The sequence below is a fragment of the Salvelinus sp. IW2-2015 genome, unplaced genomic scaffold, assembly GCF_002910315.2.
Source record: "Salvelinus sp. IW2-2015 unplaced genomic scaffold, ASM291031v2 Un_scaffold3360, whole genome shotgun sequence".
NCBI lineage: Eukaryota > Metazoa > Chordata > Actinopteri > Salmoniformes > Salmonidae > Salvelinus > Salvelinus sp. IW2-2015.
Genome location: NW_019944643.1, coordinates 31,043 through 56,855, shown reverse-complemented (window position 1 = coordinate 56,855; position 25,813 = coordinate 31,043). Strand labels below are relative to the sequence as shown.

Sequence of the window (25,813 nt, the reverse complement as noted above, 5' to 3'; positions counted from 1 at the left end):
AGAAATTCAGTGTGATGACGTTGAATCAACGCAGACAACTGATTGGATTAGCAAAAAGTCCTCAACATAAGGGAATTTCGGAAWTCCAATGACAGGGTGACATTTYTGGCTGATTTCACATTGAATTCAAGTTAGTTGACAACTCAACCAAGTGTAAATGAAAACTAGATGTTGAACTGACGTCTGTTCCCAGTGGGGGATGGCACGTTCTTCTCCCTCGGTCTATGTGTATCTTCAGTGTTCTCCTGCAATGTAAACCAGCTCTGATCTGCCCGTCAGTGATTTGTTGCGTGAGTTCTCAAGATCAGTGGAGGACTGGAGGCCTCGGGATCAAGGGCTATAGAAATGGCAACAGTCCCGTCTCATGTACTAACGCTTGTTTTTTCCCTCTGGGATAGAGGACAGACCAGAGCAAAGCAGAGCTGAGCCAGGAAGAAAAATGACTCCCCCTGATMCTGGCCCTTGTCTATCTATCCCCCGCTCCTCCTCTTTCCCTTCCCCASCGTCGCTAGYGCCTGTCTCTTGTTTGGATAAGTTAGTGGGGAGACGTCAGCTCGTTGCTGATGTATACCACCTGCCTTGGCCTCTCCCTGAACCTTCCTCCAGCTCCCACCACAGAGACATTCCACTGCCTTTTCTGGGCCTGTGTTTACACGGCAACAGATTACCCAGCACTCCCCTCTATCTCTTTCTAYTGGTTAAGGACAGGAGGCCAAGGGGCTACTCCACCACCACYGCTTCGCTGSCAAGATCCTCCCACTCATAATCACRGTCATGGTCATTAGGYTGAAAATGGAATGAAACAAGRAGATACTACCAGGACTCTTCTAATAAAGAACTTTCATTTTCGTTTTTTATTGCWAAATRTTTTTAAACCTTTTCCATTGCATGCCCTCATGAACAAAACCCAGAGCCGAGGACGGGTCAAAACAATTAGGGCTCACTAGCGAACATGCATGACCTCTCGTTCTGGCCCAAGTTTAATGACTGTTGATTTACACTTATGTTAATTGAAAGCAATGGAAAAACTAGCAGTTTGGATGTGTGCGCACCTAACCATGACGCATGGAGAATGAAAATGATCCGTGGATGAAAGAGAAGTCATTCACACGGTCCTGCAGACTCTGTACTCCATGCAACAGCTTCATTTCAGTTGATCCCAAGCTATTGACGTCTGTCATCAGGATCTGACAGACTGTAACATTGGCTCGTGTTGAGTCGAGTTTAGTGGAGAAACCACAGTTCCAGTGGGCAGGAGTTCCTTTTTAGTAATACAAGTATATGTGCTTAGCTAAATTAGTTTATGTTTAGTATGTTTAGTATGTTAGACCTACTGTCCTCCTTTCAGGGTAGCCATGTGTACACTGAGTGGTTAATATAACCATGTTGATAGAATCATCACAGGAAAACCTCTAAATAATAGGCACACAAAAAACACGAACCCAAATCAATCCCTGGGTTTAGGGTATAAGGGGGATACTAGTCAGTTGTCCAACAATATATTCAACTGAAATGTGTCTTCCGCATTTAAGTATAGGGTATAGAGGTATATAGTGGCCGTTCAGACTGTGTTTCTGTGTGGCACAAGCCACAGCAGCAGCTGTTATCAATCGTGACCACCACCAGACTGTAACGGTCATTCAGTCTCTCCATTACTGACCACACACACACTGATACACCACACATCAAATACTTGGTCTTTACCAGAGAAGCACCACCTGGTGTTTGACCTCTCACCTATAGCCAAGGTTCTACTGCTCTTCCCCCAGAAACATAAAACATTCAGAGTTAGATCTGGATAGGGGGTGGAACTGTCCCAAAATGTGCTGATTTTCTATGATCATTTAGAGAGCCTTCTCCACTAAATCACCTTTACTCAGAGTATACCATTTAATAACTCATTAACAGTATATCACTTCATGTCTTCATTAACAGTATATCATTGATATCTTCATTAACAGTATATCATTTAATATCTTCATTAACATATACCATTTAATATCTTCATTAACAGTATTACCATTATATCTTCATTAACAGTATATCATTGAATATCTTCATTAACAGTATACCAATTTAATATCTTCATTAACAGTATATCATTTAATATCTTCATTAACAGTATATCATTTAATGTCTTCATTAACAGTATATCATTTAATGTCTTTATTAACAGTATATTATTTGGTCTTCATTAACAGTATATCATTGAATGTCTTCATTAACAGTATATCATTGAATGTCTCCATCCAGTAGAGCTTTCATCATTGTGAATTCTAAATGAACCCATCCTGGTGTGAACCATTTTTCAACACCTCATAAAATTGTTGTGAGAGCATGTGCACGGGCCTCATCATTAAGACACAAAAGATAAGAACTTGTCATGTCTTTAATGATCTCTTCAGTTGCATTATAGTTTTTTTTACACTTCTCCACAACAAGGAGTGATTGTCTCCAGTGGTGTAAAGTACTAAAAATACTTTAAAGTACTAAAGTACTAAGTAGTTTTTTGTGGTATCTGTACTTTTTGATATTTGACAACTTTTACTTCACTACATTCCTAAAGAAAATATTATACTTTTTACTCCATTCATTTTCCCTGACAACCCAAAGTACTCTTTACATTTTGAATGCTTAGCAGGACAGGAAATTGTGAAATTCACACACTTATCAAGAGAACATGTGGTCATCCCTACTGCCTATGGTCTGGCGGACTCACTAAACACAAATGCATAGTTTGTAAATAATGTCTGAGTGTTGGAGTGTGCCCCTGGCTATCAATACATTTTAAAAAACAGAAAATGGTGCCAACTGCTTTGCTTAATATATGGAATTTGAAATGATTTATACTTTTACTTTTGATACTTAAGTGTATTTTAGCAATTACATTTACTTTTGATATTGAAGTATATTTAAAACCAAATATGGTTAGACTTTTACTCAAGTAGTATTTTATTGGTGACTTTTACTTGAGTAACTTTCTATTAAGGTACCTATACTTTTACTCAAGTATGACAATTGGGTACTTTTTCCACAACTAATTGTCTCACATATTAACAGAGAACTCTGGTAAATGGCCATGAAGTGATATAGTTGCCACACAGCGCCACCAAGCGGCAGAACATAAAAAAAAAGGGGGGGGGGGGGGGGTACTTTGGCAGAGCCCTGCACTTGGCAGAGCAAAATGTGATTGGGGTTCAGTAACCAAAAAAGGTTGAGAGCCGCTGCACTAAACCAACAACTGTGTCAGTCTTAGTCAAAGTACTGTGGCAAGGTTGACATACAACTTCAACTGACAGGGCATATTGTGAATATTTGATAACTGAACAATCAGAAATACAATCAGAAATACTTCAATAATAGGATAATAAACTATACAAATTATTATCTTATATCAAATAATTATTTAAATCATTGTGTTAAGTTTCATTAAAGTAAACTACTGAAAAAAAACACCACCATCATTGTGGGCCTTCGACTAATCTCATACATCATTGAATTTCCTTCACAGCATATAAAAGTAACCCACATCACTCTATCAAGATAGATAAAAAAAATGATACTGATTGATAGCAGAGTTTAACAGGAAATGACCACTGATATACATCTTAGCTACACATAAAGTGTGTAGATACCCCTCAGAAAATAAAAGCCCTCTAGAAAGTGTCAGTACAGAAATCAATGAATAACATCTACATTTTATCATACTTCAATAACCCAATGGGTACCACTTCCATCACCATCATTAACATTATTTGAACACACGTTTTGGCTATCATATTGTGTTTTAATCACTATTTTCCTGAATTTGCTGTTCGCGATAGTTCTTTGCCATTCTTTTCATGTCTGGGTATGGCTTGTAGTCAGTTCTTCTAAGGAATTTTTTTGTTTTTGGATCAGTCGCAATCCTGTACCTGTAAAAGGGGGAAAGAGTGGATAATTTTAATTCAAACTTAAATTTGGAGAATTACTGATGATGCAATGCTGAACAAAAATATAAGCATGACATCTCCTTCGCATAGAGTTGATCAGGCTGTGGCCAGTGGAATGTTATCCCACTCCTCTTCAATGATTGTGCGAAGTTGCTGGATATTGGCGTCAACAGGGAACACGCTGTCATACACGTTGATCCAGAGCATCCCAAACATGCTCAATGGGTGACATGTCTGGTGAGTATGCAGGCCATGGAACAACTTGGACATTTTCAGCTTCCAGGAATTGTGTACAGATCCTTGCGACATTGGGCCGTCCATTATCATACTGAAACATGTGGTGATGGCATTGGTTGAATGGCACAACAATGGGCCTCAGGATCTCGTCACATTGTCTCTGTGCATTCGAATTGCCATTGATAAAATGCAATTGTGTTCGTTGTCCTTATGTAGCTTATGCTTGCCTATACCATAACCCCACCATGGGATACTATGTCACAACTTTAACATCAGCAGCCCACACAACGCCATACATGTGGTCTGTGGTTGTGAGGCCAATTGGACATACTGCCAAATTATCTAAAACAACATTGGAGGTGGCTTATGGCAGAGAAATTAACATTCACTTCTCTGGCAACAGCTCTGGTGGACATTCTTGCAGTCAGCATGCCAATTGCACGCTCCCTCAAAACTTGAGTCATCTGTGGCATTGTGTTGTGTGACAAAACTGCACATTTTAGAGTGGCCTTTTATTGTCCCCAGCACAAGGTGCACCTGTGTAATAATCATGCTGTTTAATCGGCTTCTTGATATGCCACACCTATCAGGTGGATGGATTGTCTTAGCAAATGAGAAATGCTCACTAACATTGATGAAAACAAACTTCTGCACAAAATCTGAGAGAAATTATATTTTTGTGCATATGGAAAAATGATCTAAGACACAGAATAACCCTTTGAGTATGGTCAAGTCAATCATTATGACGTGGGATAGTGTATCATCATCAACACCCTGACTGACCAGACAGATAAGGAAACTGCTTCAAGATTCATATCTAATTCATAATCCAAATCTATATTCATAATCCAGCAGTAACAAACTTACGTTTTTATATGATTATCAATCGCATTTCGCTCATAGATTGTTCCATATTTGGTTATCACTGGATCAACAAACATCTTTTTGGTTAGTGGACAAATCAGATGTTGAGGAATAAACTTCTCAGTCAACTCTTCACCCACCAATTTCTGTAAATTAAGAAAGAAATTATTATCTAAACCTGAATTGACAAATATAGAACGTGACAAACCTGCACCAAGTAAATTCCATATGAGGGATGGTTACAAAAATGATCATTAAATTAAAGCAATTACATAGAATAATGAATTGATTAATTGACAACTGATTTGAGAAATGCAGTATTGAAATTAAATAAAACACTGCCATTTAATTCACAACCACTTTCATCAAATGTATTCTACTTTTATAATTTAAGTCCATATGCCCCAATGTGTCAATGAAATACCACACTGGCCACTTCCACCCTTAGCACATTCTTGAGTATTTTTGTTTTCTTCACCAGAAATGTAGTCTCAATGATGTGGTTCTTAATGTGGTTCATAATAAACAGAGCATATCATATGAAAAAATATATAGCTTTTAAAAAGCTGTGAATTGTGGCCTGTGCACACACACATACAGTATACCAGAGTCGCCATGGGTTCAAAACTGATCCATTGCCCTTCTGACTCACACCTCTCTCCTTCATATACTGTCTTCTCTCCACTGTCCTATCTGCTCAATATACACCAACAAGGAGTGGGACTGCCCCAGTCCTTTAAATACAAATAAATAAGTGCATTCACCTTCTCCATGTCATCCATTGATTGGCCTGCAACTTCCTCTGTGTTCTTCTTGGCCTCTTCTTCATACTTTTCTCTGCTGGTCAGGTATTCCTCTGCCAGAATACTTTTAAAATACATTTTTATTCAAATAATTTTAATGTAGGCATGAATTCAACATATTCAATATAATACACTCCCCTCCGTATTTATTTGGACAGTGAAGCTAAAACTTTTCATTTGGCTCTATACTCCAGCATTTTAGATTTGAGATCAAATGTTTAATTTGTTTTATACTGTTTTACCATTTTGAAATGAATGCACTTTATGTATCTAGTCACCACATTTGAAGGTGTCATAAGTATTTGGACAAATTCACTTAGTGTATAAAAAGTTGTCAAAAGTTTCGTATTTGTTCAGGGATGCTGAGCCTAGACAAGTGTGTAAGTTTCACTCTTGGATTCTAAAAGAGGCTACGAGCAGGTAATTCTGTAAAAAGATTTTAAAAAACAACTGGCAGTTCCTTTAGGCTTTATCAGAATAAATCAATAATACATTACCAAATAGTGGCTTGCTCTACTCAGATGATCTTCTAACTGAAGAATATTGTGTGACAGGCTATGAACAAATATTTGGTCTGTGTTTTGGTCAGTGTTTCCTGGGGCAGTCTTAATAAAGGAGGACATGCAGGAAATGTATAAAAGCATCACTTGGTCATGTTCAGGTGAGAGCTTTGTACCTAGAAGGTCCTTTGTGTGTATACGTTGTAGGGTGTTGTTTCTGTTGGTTTAATTCTGTGAGCAAACATTTTGTGACCATGCTGTCTTGAAGAAATGTTTGGTGTGTGGTCGAATGTTTGAAATGGTATGTGTTGAGTTTATTCATATGTGACAATATTCAAGATGTCCATTAAGTAAAGTCACTGCAATAATGTCATTTTGTTTTCAGTTGGTATGTTTGAAGTGGCTTTGCTGGTTTGAGGTCCAGGCAGTTTATTGGCAGCGCCCTCCAATAAGTAAAGTTATTTGTATTTCTAAAATATCTATTGTTTATGTAATTGCAGTGGTTAACTGTTGTTTATTTTCTACCATCATAAGTAGAGTATTGCTTGTCACTGTTTTTGGCCATCTTGTGAACTTTGTCAGCTATCTAGTGGAAGTAACAGATCTAAGAAGTAATTTTGGTGTACTCGTGTTATTTATCTGCGTCAAACAAGCAAACCTAATCCTCTAAGCTTTAATAAACTTTCCTTGTTCTTTATATCTGCCTCTGTACTGTTTCCCTTTAATGGGCCTAGAACCTCTAACGTTTAGATGTTATAATTGTAATAAAACGTGTATGTTTTTGCTAAGGGGTTGTCTGGCCCGTTGCATCGCTCAGAAATGTTGACCAACACAATAGGTGGCCTGTGTCTTATGTCCTGGTTGAGGTGTTCCGCTCATTAAACAGTAACTGGCGTAGTCGTCATTTTAGCTAACCCTAGTCAGCAGGTGTTACTACAACATACTAGTCATGTTCGCAAAAACACTACAGTAAATACTACAGTAATGTCCGCAAAACAATATGGTGAAAACTACAGTAAAGTCTGTCATGTCCGCGGAAAAACACTACAGAGAATACTATAGTCTGTCTAATACAGTCATGTCCGCAAAAACACTACAGTGAATAAATACTATAGCATATAAATATTGCAATACTACAGTATTTAGACCATAGCATTTTTTCATGTGGGTGTGACTACAAACTTGTTGGACGCATTTGCAGTTTGTTTTGGTTGTTATTTTCAGATTATGCTGTGCTCAATAGGAACTGAATGGTAATTAATGTATTGTCTCATTTTGGAGTAACTTTTATTGTAAATAAGAATAGAATACAGTATGTTTCTGAACACTTCTACATTAATGAATCGTGAATAATGATGACTGAGAAAGTTACAGATGCATAAATATCATACCCTCCCCAAAATGCCAACCTCCCCTGTTATTGGTAATGGTGACAGGTTAGCAGTTAGCACATTTTGGGAGTATGATATTTGACGTCCCACTGTGCCGTCCCCACAGTGACCGTACGTACATACCCCAACGAGAAGCCATGGATTACAGGCAACATCCGCACTGAGCTAAAGGCTAGAGTTGCCGCTTTCAAGGAGCGGGACTCTAACCCGGAAGCTTATAAGAAATCCCGCTATGACCTCCGATGAACCATCAAACAAGCAAAGTGTCAATACAGGACTAAGATCGAATTGTACTACACCGGCTCTGACGCTCGTCAGATGTGGCAGGGCTTGCAAACCATTATAGACTACAAAGGGAAGCACAGCCGAGAGCTGCCCAGTGACACGAGCCTACCAGACGAGCTAAACTACTGCTATGCTCGCTTCGAGGCAAATAACACTGAAATATGCATGAGAGCACCAGCTGTTCTGGAAGACTGTGTGATCACGCTCTCTGCAGCCGATGTGAGTAAGACCTTGAAACAGGTCAACATTCACAAGGCCGCAGGGCCAGACGGATTACCAGGATGTGCTGACCAACCGGACAAGTGTCTTCACTGACATTTTCAACCTCTCCCTGGCCGAGTCTGTAATACCAACATGTTTTAAGCAGACCACCATAGTGCCTGTGCCCAAGAACACTAAGGTAACCTGCCTAAACGACTACCGACCCGTAGCACTCACGTCTGTAGCCATGAAGTGCTTCGAAAGGCTGGTCATGGCTCACATCAACACCATTATCCCAGAAACCCTAGACCCACTACAATTTGCATACCGCCCCAACAGATCCACAGATGATGCAATCTCTATTGCACTCCACACTGCCCTTTCCCACCTGGACAAAAGTAACACCTATGTGAGAATGCTATTAATTGACTACAGCTCAGCGTTCAACATCATAGTGCCCTCAAAGCTCATCAATAAGCTAAGGACCCTGAGACTAAACACCTCCCTCTGCAACTGGATCCTGGACTTCCTGACCGGCCGCCCCCAGGTGGTAAGTGTAGGTAACACCACATCCACCACGCTGATCCTCAACACAGGGGCCCCTCAGGGGTGCGTGCTCAGTCCCCTCCTGTACTCCCTGTTCACTCATAACTGCACGGCCAGGCACGACTCCAACACCATCATTAAGTTTGCTGATGACACAACAGTGGTAGTCCTGATCACCGACAATGACGAGACAGCCTATAGGGAGAGACCTGGCCGTGTGGTGCCAGGACCACAACCTCTCCCTCAACGTGATCAAGACAAAGGAGATGATTGTGGACTACAAGAAAAAGATTACCGGGCACTCCCCCATTCTCATCGACGGGGCTGCAGTAGGGCAGGTTCCTTGGTGTCCACATCACCAACAAACTAACATGGTCCAAGCACACCAAGACAGTCGTGAAGAGGGCACGACAAAACCTATTCCCCCTCAGGAGATTAAAAAGATTTGGCATTGGTCCTCAGAACCTCAAAAGGTTCCACAGCTGCACCATCGAGAGCATCCTGACTGGTTGCATCACTGCCTGGTATAGCAACTGCTCTGCCTCCGACCGCAAGGCACTACAAGAGGTAGTGCGAACGGCCCAGTACATCACTGGGGCCAAGCTTCCTGCCATCAAGGACCTCTATACCAGGCGGTGTCAGAGGAAGGCCCTAAAAATTGTCCCCAGCCACCCYAGTCATAGACTGTTCTCTCTGCTACCGCACGGCAAGCGGTACCGGAGCGCCAAGTCTAGGTCCAAGAGGCTTCTAAACAGCTTCTACCCCCAACCCATAAGACTCCTGAACACCTAATCAAATGGCTACCCAGACTAATTGCATTTGCCCCCCTTTTACACCACTGCTACTCTCTGTTGTTATCATCTATGCATAGTCACTTTAATAACTCTACCTACATGTACATATTACCTCAACTAACCAGTGCCACCGCACATTGACTGTACCAGTACCTCCCTGTATATAGTCTCGCTATTGTTATTTTACTGCTGCTCTTTAATTACTTGTTACTTTTATTTCTTATTCTTATCCGTATTTTTCTTACATTTTAATTTCTATTAAACTTTTTTTTTTTTTACATTTTTAAACTGCATTGTTGGTTAGGGGCTCGTAAGTAAGCATTTCACTGTAAAGTCTACACCTGTTGCATTCGGCGCAAGTGACCAATAACATTTGATTTGATATTTCTGCATCTGTAACTTTCTCATTATTCACGATTCATTCATGCTTTCATTTCTAAACGGTAAAACAGATATGTATGAATATACCCTTAAATAAAAAGGGACATTCTGTACTGTACTGTCGTCTCATATGAAACATTTGATCTCAGATCCAAAATGCTGAAGTACAGAGCCAAATTAAGGGGAGTGTATATACAGTATACCATTTGGAAACTCAAATGGACTTGAAAATCACATCAAAAAAGTTAGAACTACTCTTGTAAACAGTATAAAAACTAATTGTTGCAAGCCAACCTGTCCAGTGGATCATCAGGTTCAGGGACAATGAGCAGTCCATATACAGCATCCAAGATCTCTCTCATGGTTATGTGAGCGTTGTAGCTGCGGTCAAATATGTTGTGACAGATACGACCCACACTGTTTATGTTACAGTGGTACACCTTTGTCTACATTTAGGATTTTACATAACATTTAATATGAAAGCATAAAAAAACTGGATATTTCAGCCTGAATTCACACCAGGAACTTAAAAATAGTGATATACAGTGCATTCGGAAAGTATTCAGACCCCTTGACTTTTTCCACATTTTATTACGTTACAGCGTTATTATAATTGATGAAATAAAAAATGTCCTCAATCTACACACAATACCCCATAATGACAAAGCGAAAACAGGTTTTAAATTGTATAAAATATAAAAACAGATACCTTTACATAAGTATTCAAAGCCTTTGCTATGAGACTCGAAATTGAGCTCAGTTGCATCCTGTTTCCATTGATCATCCTTGAGATGTTTCTACAACTTGATTGGAGTCCACCTGTGGTAAATTCAATTGATTGGACATGATTTGGAAAGGCACACACCTGTCTATATAAGGTCCCACAGTTGTCAGTGCATGTCAGAGCAAAAAACAAGCCATGAGGTCAAAGGAATTGTCCGTAGAGCTCCGAGACAGGATTGTGTCGAGGCACAGATCTGAGGAAGGGCAGCAAAATATTTCTGCATTGTTGAAGGTCCCCAAGAATACAGTGGCCTCCATCATTCTCAAATGGAAGAAGTTTGGAACCACCAAGACTCTTCCTAGAGCTGTCCGCCCAGCCACACTGAGCAATCGGGGGAGAAGGGCCTTGGTCAGTGAGGTGGCCAAGAACCCGATGGTCACTCTGAAAGAGCTCCAGAGTTCCTCTGTGGAGATGGGAAAACCTTCCAGAAGGACAACCATCTCTGCAACACTCCAACAATCAGGCCTTTGTGGTAGAGTTGCCAGATGGAAGCCACCCTCAGTAAAAGGCACATGACAGCCCACTTGGAGTTTGCCAAAAGGCACCTGAAGGACTCTCAGACTATGAGAAACAAGATTTTCTGGTCTGATGAAACCAAGATTGAACTCTTTGGCCTGAATGCCAAGCGTCACGTCTGGAGGAAACCTGGCCAATATCATCCCTACGGTGAAGCATGGCGGTGGCAACATCATGCTGTAGGGGTGTTTTTCAGCGGCAGAGATTGGGAGACTAGTCAGGATCGAGGGAAAGATGAACGGAGCAAAGTACAGAGAGATCCTTGATGAAAACCTGTTCCAGAGCGCTCTGGACCTCCGACTGGGGTGGCCCTAAGCACACAGCCAAGACAACGCAGGGGCGGATTTGGAAAAAGTCTCAATGTCCTTGAATGGCCCAGCCAGAGCCCGGTTTTGAACCCGATCAAACATCTCTGGAGAGACCTGAAAATAGCTGTGCAGTGACGCTCCCCATCCAACCTGACAGAGCTTGAGATGATCTGCAGAGAAGAATGGGAAAAACTCCCCAAATACAGGTGTGCCAAGCTTGTAGCGTCATACCCAAGAAGACTTGAGGCTGTCATCGCTACCAAATGTGCTTCATCAAAGTACTGAGTAAAGGGTCTGAAAACGTATATACTTATGTAAATGTGATATTTAAGTTTAAACATTTTATTACATTTGCAAAAATGTAAAAAAAACTGCCTGTTTTTGCTTTGTCATTATGGGGTATTGTGTGTAGATTGATGAGGAGAAAAAAGCATTCTAGAATAAGGCTGTAACGTAACAAAATGTGGAAAAAGTCAAGGGATCTGAATCCTTTCCGATTGCACTGTATTTGTGGTACATTACAATTTACTCTAATCCAGGTGTGTTTGTGTTTTCTAACTTTAATCACTCGCTACCATGCCTCAATTTAGCCTTACCCTAACTCTAACCACTCTTTCGCATGCCTCAACTTATCCTCTTGCACTTGCATGTAAATATTTGTAGTTTTGCTCAAGGGTAAGTGTTGTAAATGTTTTCAGGCTGTTTTCAGGAGTTTCACATAAATTCCACTACATTTGATAATCTAGAAGTTATATGCAATAATAATAAATATATTGTAACAGCTATAAGCAGTCACAAAATAACAAAGACACTCTCTTCATGTATTCATTGTGTAGAAGGATACAGGTGTGACAAAGCGCACAAGTGGAGGTTTGACGGGGTAGTCAGCCCCAAACTGACAGTACAGCTCAAAGACTCCATCCTCATAAGGTGTATCAGGAGGGCCTTGCATGAGAATCTTCCAAAACGCTGAATAGGTATGGAATCACAGGGGTTAAATGTTTTAGACAATATTATACTAAATTATTAAAATAACAACTGGTCATCTGGATGGGATGGTTAATTGTTTGTGGGAACATGTTAACAGGGATTTTACCATTTGACAGTCATGTAAACATATCAGTACATGGGCGTGTGTGCGCCTCATGTTGCGACAAAATGATAGCTGCAATACCAAAACAACAGAGACATTTAGCCTCACGCTTCACCTTCTTAGTTGTTGCAGAAGATATTGCTGTTTACTTCGTGGATCGATCACTAACTCTACCTGGATCCATAAGAAGTTGAATGTGTCCCTTCTGTTATGAAACCGACTGTCTAGCCTACTGATTCCGCTACACTTGCTACATCTATGGGTCCTAGGCCTAGCTAAATGGCCTGATTTAATGTATGCATGTGTCCCCAATACATACAGTATATACCAAAAAACTACAACTAAAGAGGTAACCTAAAAAAGACTGGCAGTCCGAGGCTCCCTGGCCACCTCTCTCTCACTGATTACCGGACATCATGATTGCCCTCACCGGTGTGCTTATCAAGGCCTGGCATAGTACATCTAAACTAAGTGTTCGAAACATTAAGGGCACCTTCCTAATATTGAGTTGCAGCCCCCCCCTTTTGTCCTTAGAAAAGCCTCAATTCGTCGGGGCATGGACTTTACAAGGTGTCGAATGCGTTCACCAGGGATGCTGGGCCATGTTGACTCCAATGCTGGATCGGTTTTTCATGAGTGTGAAAAACCCGTCAGCATTGCAGTTCTTGACACAAATCGGTGCACCCGGCACCTACTACCATACCCCGTTCAAAGGCATTCTTTTGTTTTGCCCATTCACCCTCTGAATGGCACACATACACAATCCATGTCTCAATTGTCTCAAGGCTTTAAAATCCTTCATTAACCTGTCTCCACCCCTTCATGTACACTGATTTGCAGCGGATTTAACAAGTGACATCAATAAGGGATCCTAGCTTTCACCTGTTCAGTCTAAGAAAAGAGCAAGTGTCCTTAATGTTTTGTACACTCAGTGTGTGTTTTAAAAGACAACTTAAAAGATCAGCTTCAGTATTGGAGATAGATTTTAGGTTTTATCAAACTAAACTTTGCATCATTTCTAATCGCCCTATTATTTTTTATTTTTAACCCTACCAACCCGTCCCCATTGGAGTAAACTAACGGACAACAATATGTCTTCTACTGCTACTTACAGCTATTTTCGCTCACATATACAGTACACTAAATCATAATTCTAACCCTCAGATATCCACAGACTAACCCATTTTTCCCAGTACACTACCATTTTACTATTTCGTTTTGCAATACATCCTATTTTACTGTGATGTCTTTTGAGGGTCTTGAACCTCTATTTGTACCATTTCTACCGAGATTGTCCTAAAAATAAATACTTTACCTAAGAGTAAAATAGTATTTCCCATTGATTGAAGTGTTACCAGATCAATAGAAGTTTACTTACTAAAGTCTGACTCTGACGGCAAAACAGTGCAGAATGGRTGTGGGTCACAGTGCAGGCTCTTCAGCTCTTTTAGAATGCGTTTGTCCTTCTCCAAAAAGCAGCTGCTCTTGGATTTCTTTATGTTCTTTTTCAATGAGCTATTATGTGAGATATTTGTTTTGTTAGAACAATACGGTAGTTTACCTCAATTGCCAAGTTACATATATGCTTCTTGAAATTCTGGTATAGGAACAGCACTTACTTCTCTGTTAAGGTCACTTTATCGTTTAGTTGACTTGGCAGAGCAACCTCTGGCTTCTCGTCATAACCTTGGTTGGCGAAGAGAGCAACTAGAATGCTCTGTACAGRCAAATGAGCATTGTTCAGTACAATATGTTTTATATCAATGGTATTAACTTCCATATTTAAATAAAATAAAAACTTTATTAAAGTATCTGTCCAGTGTTCCAGATTTCTATGAAATATTAACCTAAAATGAATTACAATATATAATTTAATAGATGTCTTTCCAAAAAAGTATAATTATGGCGTTTAAAAGCAGTATTTTTCTGTGCTCCTGCTTAGCCTGAGTGGAAACAACAGTGGTTTGAGAGTAAATCGGTAAAAAAAAAAAAAAAAATTTGCCAGCTCAGCCAATGAGATTCACTTAGATTTTCAAATTATACTGAACAACAATAAACGCATCATGGAACAATTTCAAAGATTTTACTAAGATACTATTCATATAAGAAATCAGCAAATTTTTTATAAATTCATTAGGCCCTATTCTATGGATTTCACATTACTAGGCAAGGGCGTAGCCATGGGAGCGCAAAGGCCCACCCACTTGGGAGCCAGGCCCAGCGAATCAGAATGAGTTTTCCCCCATAAAGGGGCTTTATTACAGACAGAAATAGTCCTCAGAGCCCCCTCAGACAATCCTGCAGGTGAAGTAGCCGGATCTGGAGGTCCTGGGCTGGCGTGGTTACACGTGGTCTGCGGTTGTGAGGCCGATTGGATGTACTGCCAAACTCTCTAAAATGACGTTGGAGGCGGCTTAAGGTAGAGAAATGAACGTTAAATTCTCTGTCAACAGTCTGGTGGACATTCCTGCAGTCAGCATACCAATTGTACGCTCCCTCAAAACTTGAGACATCTGTGGAAACTTGAAACATCAAGTTGCGCGTAATGGTGCACGCGGACGCACGCCTGCGGTTTGGGTAGCATGTTAGTCTCCTTCTCCCCACTGGAGAATGAATAAAAAAAATATTTAAAATGCTGCTGGACCAATCACAGACGGGCCTGTCCCGGCCAAGGACGATGATGTCATTCTCCAGGCAAATTTCAAGCATTTTTGGAAACCGTTTGTAAACAAAACAATTGAGATTGGGTTTCACTGAGTGGATTTTCTCTCATTTATGCTTTGGCCATAACTACAAGTAAAGGACAACAACATTATTTGGGTATGAGCAAACAGAATATGTGCTTTTAAACCTGCAATATGTCACTTTTTGGGCAACCCGACCAAATTCACATATAAATGTGAGATATATATCTGTCATTCTATTGAAAGCAAGTCTAAGAAGTGGAAGGTTTGTTCCATGTGTGCTATGCTTCACGTTCTTAAGTTTCCTTTTTGTATCGTTTACTTGTGGTTTTGTACACAAGCTTCAAACAGCTGAAAATACAATATTTCTGGTTATGGAAAATACACTGCTCAAAAAAATAAAGGGAACACTTAAACAACACAATGTAACTCCAAGTTCTCATCATAGGAACTGAGAAGTTGGTTGTGGTCACCACCTGCAGAATCACTCCTTTTTTGGGGGTGTCTTGCTAATTGCCTATAATTTCCACCTTTTGTCTATTCCATTTGCACAACAGCATGTGAAATTTATTGTCAATCAGTGTTGCTTCCTAAGTGGACAGTTTGATTTCACAGAAGTGTGATTGACTTGGAGTTACATTGTGTTGTTTAAGTGTTCCCTTTATTTTTTTGAGCAGTGTATATTTCACAGCGGTTTAGATGGTACAATGATTCCTTACACAATGACTGCTTGTTTTGTCACAAACTGAAATTAGGCAAACTATTCGAATTTTAGCAACCAGGAAATGGCAGAGCGATTTCTGCACATTGCACCTTTAAAAATTAGATTCACTGGACAGTTACTTTAACATCCAAACGAAATATGGTTCACTTAATTCATATAAAATAAATGGAAACATTTATATACTTTTTGAATAGATTTCATTTAATAGATCGTACCTCGCTCTTAATGTAGGATGGGTCCAATTTCTTCTTCAGCTTCCTCATCTCCAAAGACAGAACGGTTTCCATTTCAAAGAGCTTCAGACCAGCTTTACTCGTCTCTGGTTTAAAACAACACCCTCCTACAGGAAGACATTGAGGAAGTGGATTCAGTTGCTTCATTGTTATTAATTGATGCAAATATATGGGACGTTGTTATGTAGTGTCTCAAAAAACACATCACATTTTAGTAGACTAGTCTGCTGTGTCCTCTTACAGTTTTTCTAGATTGCTTGAACACTGTGAATGAAACAGGGATTCACATGAGCGAAACTGGGATCCACAAGGCCAAAACAGTAACTTTTTTTGCACAACAGTTAGTCATTTCTCATTGTTTTCACACTAAATGCAAATGCTAAACACTTTTTTGCAAAACAGTAGACAACTATCACAAAACACCTTTTACAAAAACACAAGACACAACTCTTTACACAAGACACAAATCTATTGTGTAAACCATGTCAAACAAAACAAAATACTTTTTTCACAGTTAATAAGAATTACTCCCATGATGGAATGTCTTTACCATCAACATGTAAACTCTCTTTGCATAACTATAAACCTCATAACAAGTCCATAAATACATATCGAATAGGTCGTAAGTAGGTTGTTTTGTTTTCCATGGTTTATACAGTAAATCATATTTATATGTTTTAAATTGCCAGCTAAATCAACACAAATTAAATTGAAAAGTCATGTCAGTCACTTCTTTCATACAATTTTGTTTACAGAACTTCAGTCACATTTGCACCTTGAACGTTTCTTCACTATTTCATTTTTGGAATTAGACCTACTTCAATATTACTGTATTTAATTGATGTTTACTGTATTTTGTCACATTTACAGCATTATAATATACAGCACGGAACACCTCAATTGCAACGGTATCAAAGGTAGTTTAATTATTTTTTTTATATTGTTATTCTTCCTGCTTTAGTATTTGAGGCTACTTCAGCCAACAAGAGTACAGTTAATTTCTAGAAAAGGGGATCTGTTTGAAACTTTTTTTTATAGCAGAACAGCAATGATCAAATGCTCAAATACTTTTACAGAACTTCTGATAATGTTCTTTCCTTTGTACCTGACTTGCATATCATAGACCACCTTTAGCAAAACTTTAAATACAAATGTCATCAATGAATACAAAATTCACTGTAAAGTGTTTTGTTCACAGAATACCAACATTTTGTTTTCATCAGAAGTGAAAAGGTTGCAAATGGGTTCACTGTTTCCGACAATCAGTAAATACTGTAACTGACAATTAACCTGTCAGTCTATGTCGTTGTTTTTTGTTTGAATTGTTTACGTGTTCGTTATGCGGGGAAATGATAAGACAAGCGGAACTACGTGGCTAAGAACTGTTGTAACGGGGATTATTATCATAGCAACACAATTTTGGAGTGAAGGCAATCCCACGATGTGTTAGCTAGGTTTTTTAATGTCTTCGGGTGTAGTTCGTAAAGGTTGAAGCGTGTATGTTACGATGGTAACGTTATAATAATTAATGATGATGCGTGAATTCATGCCAGGAATAAGCAGCCAATGAGTTCGCACGGAAGGTGATAATTCTGACTAAAACTACAGAATAAACCACCAGTTAAAATCAAGGAACAGTTGTGCTCGTGGTTACTGGAGGGAGCTACAAATACTACTGCAGAATATTGTATTTTACTTTAAGTAGGCCATAAACAGGTAGAATATAGGGAAAGAGCTAGGCACGGGAACTGTCTAATTTCTATGATTATCTCTAACATTGCAGACATGCAGAGTTCAAAATCAAATCAAACTTTATTTGTCACATGGGCAGAATACAACAGACCTTACCGTGAAATGCTTACTTACAAGCCCGTAACCAACAATGCAGTTAAAGAAATAGGTTACTCCTAAATCATCATCCCCAACATCACAGAGCTTTGCTTTGTTGTGAATTGAGGTCTATACATTCATATCAGTTTCCTTATTTCTATTGTGGGGTTTGTTTATGTGCGCCACTGGAAAGTCTACAAAACGATGAGCAAACTAGTCTATGTATTGAATACATGGAATTGGATTGTGATGATACCAGTGAATGAATCCTGCACACAATGTGTTTATCTTTTTATTGTAATTTTTATCAGGAATAATATTAGATTTTTCACGTGTATGAAATTGTTTGGTGAAATATGCATAAAAGAAGAGTAATTACACATAATTCTGCACCTTTTGATAGTTGTATTTTTGTATATCAAGTTTTGATCATCATGATTTAGTAACTGCAACAAATATATATTGATCAACTGGGATATTAAAAAGACAAACTAACTTTTTGTTTTGTCAGCTTAGTCGTGTTCTTTTGATTAATGTATTTGCAATTCTGATGGTATAATATAGTTTTGATGAATGTATTTGTTTTGAGAAGGCAACTATATTTTAAAAAACGCTGTTTTGCAAAAGGCCACAGAGTTCTGACTTGTCGTTCCAAAGAAATCATTGTAGAAGAACTGTATTACCAACTTTTTCATAGAAAACATATGGTCTATTGATGTCTCCAGTTAGTATTTATTGAACCATTATGTAATAAATGGTCATTTGATGACAAATGGTTTTGATGCAGCTATCTAGTTTTTTGATTTGGCTAAATAAATATTCTCATTAGGTGACAATTGTTACTGTTTTGATAAAGGATTTATTTTGTGACAGTAACTTTAAGATGTGATGGTGTTGATGCATTTTGCAAGAGAAATGTGTTGTTTTGGCCCCTGGCAGGGAAAAATAAATGAAGAAGACAAATAGCTGCAAACAGCTTTGAAATGTGGTGCTGGCTTTTGAGCAGGCTGAAGAGAAAGAGTTGCAGTGTTATACAGTGCATTCGGAAAGTATTCAGACCCCTTGACTTTTTCCATATTTTGTTACGTTACAGTTTTATTCTAAAATGGATCAAATAATTGTTTCCCCTCATCAATCTTCATACAATACCCCATAATGACAAAGCAAAAACAGATTGACATTTTTGCAAATGTATTAAATATAAAAACAGATACCTTTACATAAGTATGCAAAGCCTTTGCTATGAGACTCGAAATTGAGCTCAGTTGCATCCTGTTTCCATTGATCATCCTTGAGATGTTTACCTGTGGTAAATTCAATTGATTGGACATGATGATTTGGAAAGGCACACACCTGTCTATATAAGGTCCCACAGTTGACAGTGCATGTCAGAGCAAAAAACAAGCCATGAAGTTGAAGGAATTGTCCGTAGAGCTCCGAGTCAGGATTTTGTCAAGGCACAAATCGCGGGAAGGGTACCAAAACTTGTCTGCAGCATTGAAGGTCCCCAAGAACATAGTGGCCTCCATCATTCTTAAAAGGAAGAATTTTTAAGAATCAAAAAGACTCTTCCTAGAGCTGTCCGGCCAGCCAAACTGAGCAATCGGGGGAGAAGGGCCTTGGTCAGGGAGGTGACCAAGAACCCGATGGTCACTCTGACAGAGCTCCAGAGTTCCTCTGTGGAGATGGGAGAACATTCCAGAAGGACCACCATCTCTGCAGCACTCCACCAATCAGGCCTTTATAGTAGAGTGACAGCCCGCTTGGAGTTTGCCAAAAGGCACCTGAAGGACTCAGACTATGAGAAACAAGATTCTCTGGGCTGATGAAACCAATATTGAACTCTTTGGCCTGAATGCCAAGAGTCATATCTGGAGAAAACCAGGCAGCGCTCATCACCTGGCCAATACCATCCCTACGGTGAAGTATGGTCGTGGCAGCATCATGCTGTGGGGATGTTTTTCAGCGGAAGGGACTGGGAGACTAGTCAGGATTGAGGGAATGATGAACGGAGCAAAGTACAGAGAGATTCTTGATGAAAATCTGCTCCAGAGCGCTCAGGACCTCAGACTGGGGCGAAGTTTCACCATCCAACAGGACAACTACCCTAAGCACACAACCAAGACAACGCAGGAGTGGCTTCGGGACACGTCTCTGAATGTCTTTGAGTGGCCCAGCTAGAGCCCGGAATTGAACCCGATTGAACATCTATGGAGAGACCTGAAAAAGCTGTGCAGCAACGCTCCCCATCCAACTTGACGGAGCTTAAGAGGATCTGCAGAGAAGAATGGGAGAAACTCCCCAAATACAGGTGTGCCAAACTTGTAGCGTCATACCCAAAAAGACTCAAGGCTGTAATCGCTGCCAAAGGTGCTTCAACAAAGTACTGAGTAAAGGGTCTTAAGACTTATGTATATACTTATCCACGTTTTTTTGTATAAATGTGCAACAACTTGTTTTGCTTTTTGATTATGGCATATTGTGTGTAGATTGATGAGGGGGGAAAAAACAATTTAATACATTTTAGAATAACAAAATGTGGAAAAAGTCAAGGGGTCTGAATACTTTCCGAATACACTGTATACTGTGATATACAGTAATATGACACAGGGATCGATTTTTTTCCTGTTCTTTTTCCTGTTTATATAAGCAAAGTAGGTCTATCTGCGAAACATGTTTTCATACATCTGTATGCAGACGACACCAGGCTCTTTCGGAGCTTCAATCTGCCTTCATTGCATTGCAGATGTTGAACTGAAATTGGTACTTAACGCAGGTAAAACCAAGTATGTGTTATTCTCCAAATCACATAAAAATGTATCTAATTATTTATGCCAAGCTAGAGCTCTGAAATAGTGCCTCTAGGGAAATTCTAATGGCTGATATAGAAGCTTTCTACTGAAGAATATGTTTGTTTTCTATGATTGTGTTTTGCAGCCACTCCAGTACCCCTGCACATTGAATAAAGTACTGGCAAGGACCTGTATATACTTGCATTCTCGTGTTTCTAACTCACATCATAGTTCTTGTGTGGAAGTTTCTATTCTATTTTCTATTATTATCTACAGTATATTATTATTATCACTGCATTTTTGGGAAAGAGCTCTCAAGGTATACTGTTTTACACCAGTTGTATCCTATGCGTGTGGCGAATAAACTTTGAAACTTGCTTTTAGTGTTGTCATGACGTTGGCAGTGGGGGTAGGTTTATGACAGTCATAAATACCTCTTTCCCCCTTTTTCTCTTCCCTACTGATGTGACATAAGAAAACCCCTTGGTTAACATAGAGATTCTGGGGACATCAGAAAGTGGGGGGGAATGAACTATATTCTGGTAATCCGACCAACTGAACATATGCGGTGGTACTTAAGGTATATTATGTCAGTTCGGTTGCCCTCTGACACATTCTCATCAATGATAGAATGACATAAACTCTACTGTGGAAAGTCTAAACGTCAGAGGTATCGGATTCACATGGAATTGTTGTTTAATTCAAATGTTTGAATATGACATTATTTGTGAAGAGGTGAAATGTAATTTTAGCTTCCAAATGAGAGATCTGGGCTTTCATAAGTTTTCCTCTGCTCACAGTGGCCCGCCCCTGTGAAGAGGCAGGCTTATAAACTTTTCAGACACACCCCTCTCCCTCCACTATAAAAGCCATTGACAAGAATATAACTTTCTGTTCCGGGTACGCTAGGATGACGATCCGGTGTCAGAATGGTTCAGATAATAACTACAGAACCAAGCCAACAGCAGCATGGACTTTGATTGTGAATGGTATGAACTTTGAACTCGTATTCACTACAGAAGTGATATCTCCTAGCCGTTGAGTAGCAACAGCTGCTACAAACGCAGGTTAGGAAGGACAGTCCGAGTATCCCGTCTACTACACACAACGTTACTCCAACGTATCCAGTAAGGCACCAGAACATTCTTCAAAGGACAGAGGACTCGGTTGGTGATACGGTCTTCCATCTACCAGCAACCTACTGAAGCGCAGCTCAGAGTAAATATTTATTGCATTTTCCTTTTCAAATGGGCGGTAATTTAGAATGCATAAGATACTGTATTTACGATAGCACAGCTTCGCCTCTGTTCCAGTCTCCCGCTCTTTCACTAAAATCCCGCCCCTTTCTTTTGTTAACAAGCTGTCATATCTATTCCGCCCGCTAGGGACGTTTTTCTGTATGACGTAATTTGTGATCAAGTTATGATTTCATTGTGTATGTGTGATTCTGTGTGATTAGTTAGGTATTTAGGAAATAAATAATTAAACCCAATTTTGTATTGCTGATTCAACTTGTTAGCCAGGATTCTTGCATAAATAACAAGGATTTACAACTTTCAGATGAGACTGAATAAACTGACGATTAAGGTGACTGCTATGGATGTAAAATATTACTAAGTCTTTAAGAGTTTATTCGGAAGATAACAGCTCTATAAATATTCTTTCGTAGTGTCCCTCTCTAGTTAATTAATATTTACATGATTAGTTCAATCAGGTAATATTAATTACGGATAAATTATTTTATAGAATAGCATGTCATAGCAATTAATCTGGCATAGTCAAAGACACGACAGTGTATTGATGTGTATACAAGGCTCATCTGTAAAAGAGACCTTGGTCTCAGCATGACTCCCTGTCGAAAATAAAGGTTAAATAAATAAAATAAATAATATTAGAATATTCTGTAATACTCACTTCTGACGCAAAACACACTTGTCCTTCTTAGACATTATACAGTACCTGTTGCATTGCTGATTCCACGCAGAACGTTGTTGTCCACCTTTCCAACAACGATGGCATCAACAACAATGTTCAGGCTCATCAGTTTGGTTGTGACAGCATCTGGTTCAGTCATTGACCTATGGATAATGTTTTAACCAAATAAATTCCCAATCGAGCAAATCAATTCCCAATTGAAGAATATCTTTGTGTTAATGCATTGAATGTAACCTCAAAATGGGCATTGTCCATGCACAAAAATATTGTAATGACTGTTTTGCACGCTTAAAGGTTTTGTTGTATTTACCCATCATCATTCCCATCTGTGAGACATATGATGCGAAGTCTGCAGTCTGGAAATTGCTCTCCAACTTGTTTCAGTTGAGACATGCCACGTTTCAAGGCATCATACAGCACAGTGCATCCATTGGCCTCCAGATTGTGTACGTGTTCCTGTAAGTGCCAAAAATGTTTACTTAAAATGCTAATATTATGTGATGTTTGTATACTGAACAAAAATATAAATTCAACATGCAACAATTTCAAAGATTTGGAAATTAGGCAATTTAAATAAATTCATTAAGCCTTAATCTATGGAATACAAGTATTCAACTGTAAAAAAAAAAAAAAAAAGGGTGTGGATCAGAAAACCAGTCAGTATCTGGTGTGACTTGAAAAAATATATATTTCAATTGACTGATTTCCTTAAATGAACTGTAACTCAGTAAAATCTTTGAAATTATTGCATGTTGCATTTATATTTTTGTTCAGTATAGATGCACGAGGCAAACCACATAGGAGAGTTTAACCAATTTGCTATTTTGCCTTCATAAAATGACAAAATATATTTACCTTAAAGGTCTCCAGATTCTCTGTAAATGTGTGGAGAGTTTTAACTGATGAGTCAAACTTCACCAAGCCAATGACATGATGAAAATTGTACGCCATGCTTCTAGTTGCGAAGTTATCGAAGAGCTGTTTAACAGCATCCAACCGTGTTATTTTGTCATCGGAATCATAGCATGTCTCATTTATGGAGGAGCTTGAATCCACTAGCACCTAAAAGGTTGGATAGAGAAGTATTATTTAGTATAACAAAAACGGAGGAGATCATCTAACTGTTATATTGTATAACTTTGTTACATCAACATGGATCATTTTGGTTATCATCGTTATCATTCAAGGTATCTACAGTTGAAGTAGGAAGTTTACATACACTTAGGTTGGAGTCATGAAAACTCGTTTTTCAACCACTCCAAAAAATTATTGTAAAACAAACTATAGTTTTGGCAAGTTGGTTAGGACATCTACTTGTGGCATGACACAAGTAATTTTCCAACAAATGTTTACAGACAGATTATTTCACTTTAATTTCACTGTACACAATTCCAGTGGGTCAAGAACTACTGTGCCTTTAAACAGCTTGGAAAATTCCAGAAACTTATGTCATGGCTTTAGAAGCTTCTGATAGGCTAATCGACATCATTTGAGCAATTGGAGGTGACATGTGAAATGTATTTCAAGGCCTACCTTCAAATTCAGTGCCTCTTTGCTTGACATCAGGGAAAGTCAAAAGAAATCAGCCAAGACCGCAGAATAAAAATTGTAGACCTCAGAATAAACAATTGTAGACCTCCACAAGTCTGGTTCATCCTTGGGAGCAATTTCCAAAATGCCTGAAGTACCACGTTCATCTGTACAAACAATAGTACGCAAGTATAAACACCATGGGACACAAGCCATCATACCGCTCAGGAAGGAACGCGTTCTGTCTCCTAGAGATTAACGTACTTTGGTGCGAAAAGTGCAAATCAATCCCAGAAACAACAAGCAACTTGTGAAGATGCTGGAGGAAACAGGTACAAAGGTATCTAATTTCCACAGTAAAACAAGTCTATCAACATAACCTGAAAAGGCTGCTCCACTGCTCCAAAACCAGCATAAAAAAAGCCAGACTATGTTTTTGCAACTGCACATGGGGACAAAGATCGTATTTTTTTGAGAAATGTCATCTGGTCTGATGAAACAAAAATAGAACTGTTTGGCCATAATGACCATCATTATGTTTGGAGAAAAAAGGGGGACACTTGCAAGCCGAAGAACACCATCCCAACCGTGAAGCACGGGGGTGGCGGCAGCATCATGTCCTGTGGGTGCTTTGCTGCAGGAGGGACTGGTGCACTTCACAAAATAGATAACATCATGAGGAGGGAAAATTGTGTAGATATATTGAAGCAACATCTCAATACATCAGTCAGAAGTTAAAGCTTGGTATTAAATGGGTCTTCCAAATGGACAATGACCCCAAGCATACTTCCAAAGTTGTGGCAAAATGGCTTAAGGACAACAAAGTCAAGGTATTGGAGTGGCCATCACAAAACCCTGACCTCAATCCTATAGAACATTTGTGGGCAGAACTGAAAAAGCGTGTGCGAGCAAGGAGGCCTACAAACCAGACTCAGTTACACCAGCTCTGTCAAGAGAAATGGGCGAAAATCCACCCAATTGATTGTGGGAAGCTTGTGGAAGGCTAACCGAAACGTTTGACCCAAGTTAAACAATTTAAAGGCAATGCTACCAAATACTAATTAAGTGTATGTAAACTTCTGACCCACTAGAAATGTGATGAAAGAAATAAAAGCTGAAATAAATCTCTCTCTACTATTATTCTGACATTTCACGTTCTTAAAATAAAGTGGTGATCCTAACTGAACTAAGACAGGGAATTGTTACTAGGATTAAATGTCAGGAATTGCGAAAAACTGAGTTTAAATGTATTTGGCTAAGGTGTATGTAAACTTCCGACTTCAACTGTATCTGTAAGATCATGGGCTGCTCCTTGGTGTTTGCCTTTGAGCCATAGCAGTAGCAGAAATATAATAGAAGATATAGATGCAAATGTAATCTATCATTAATTACCAGTATGGCCTCTTCTGGTGTCCTGCTGGTCATGAATGTCTGGTCACTCCTGGTGTCT

The 25,813-nt window shown here is 39.2% G+C and overlaps 1 protein-coding gene across 1 annotated transcript; it reads right to left on the bottom strand.

Moving 5' to 3' along the window:
* Positions 1-1,904: 1,904 nt before the first annotated feature.
* LOC112075737 (uncharacterized) lies at positions 1,905-25,813 on the bottom strand. The gene is made up of 12 exons (XM_024142686.2): positions 25,756-25,813; positions 23,689-23,895; positions 23,144-23,289; positions 22,858-22,976; positions 16,259-16,383; positions 14,255-14,352; positions 14,014-14,150; positions 12,387-12,511; positions 10,229-10,374; positions 5,798-5,900; positions 5,037-5,179; positions 1,905-3,914 (listed from the first exon to the last, which is right to left on the bottom strand). Exons 1-12 carry the CDS (start codon positions 25,786-25,788, stop codon positions 3,788-3,790), a joined length of 1,509 nt encoding a protein of 502 aa, XP_023998454.1. The 5' UTR covers positions 25,789-25,813; the 3' UTR covers positions 1,905-3,787.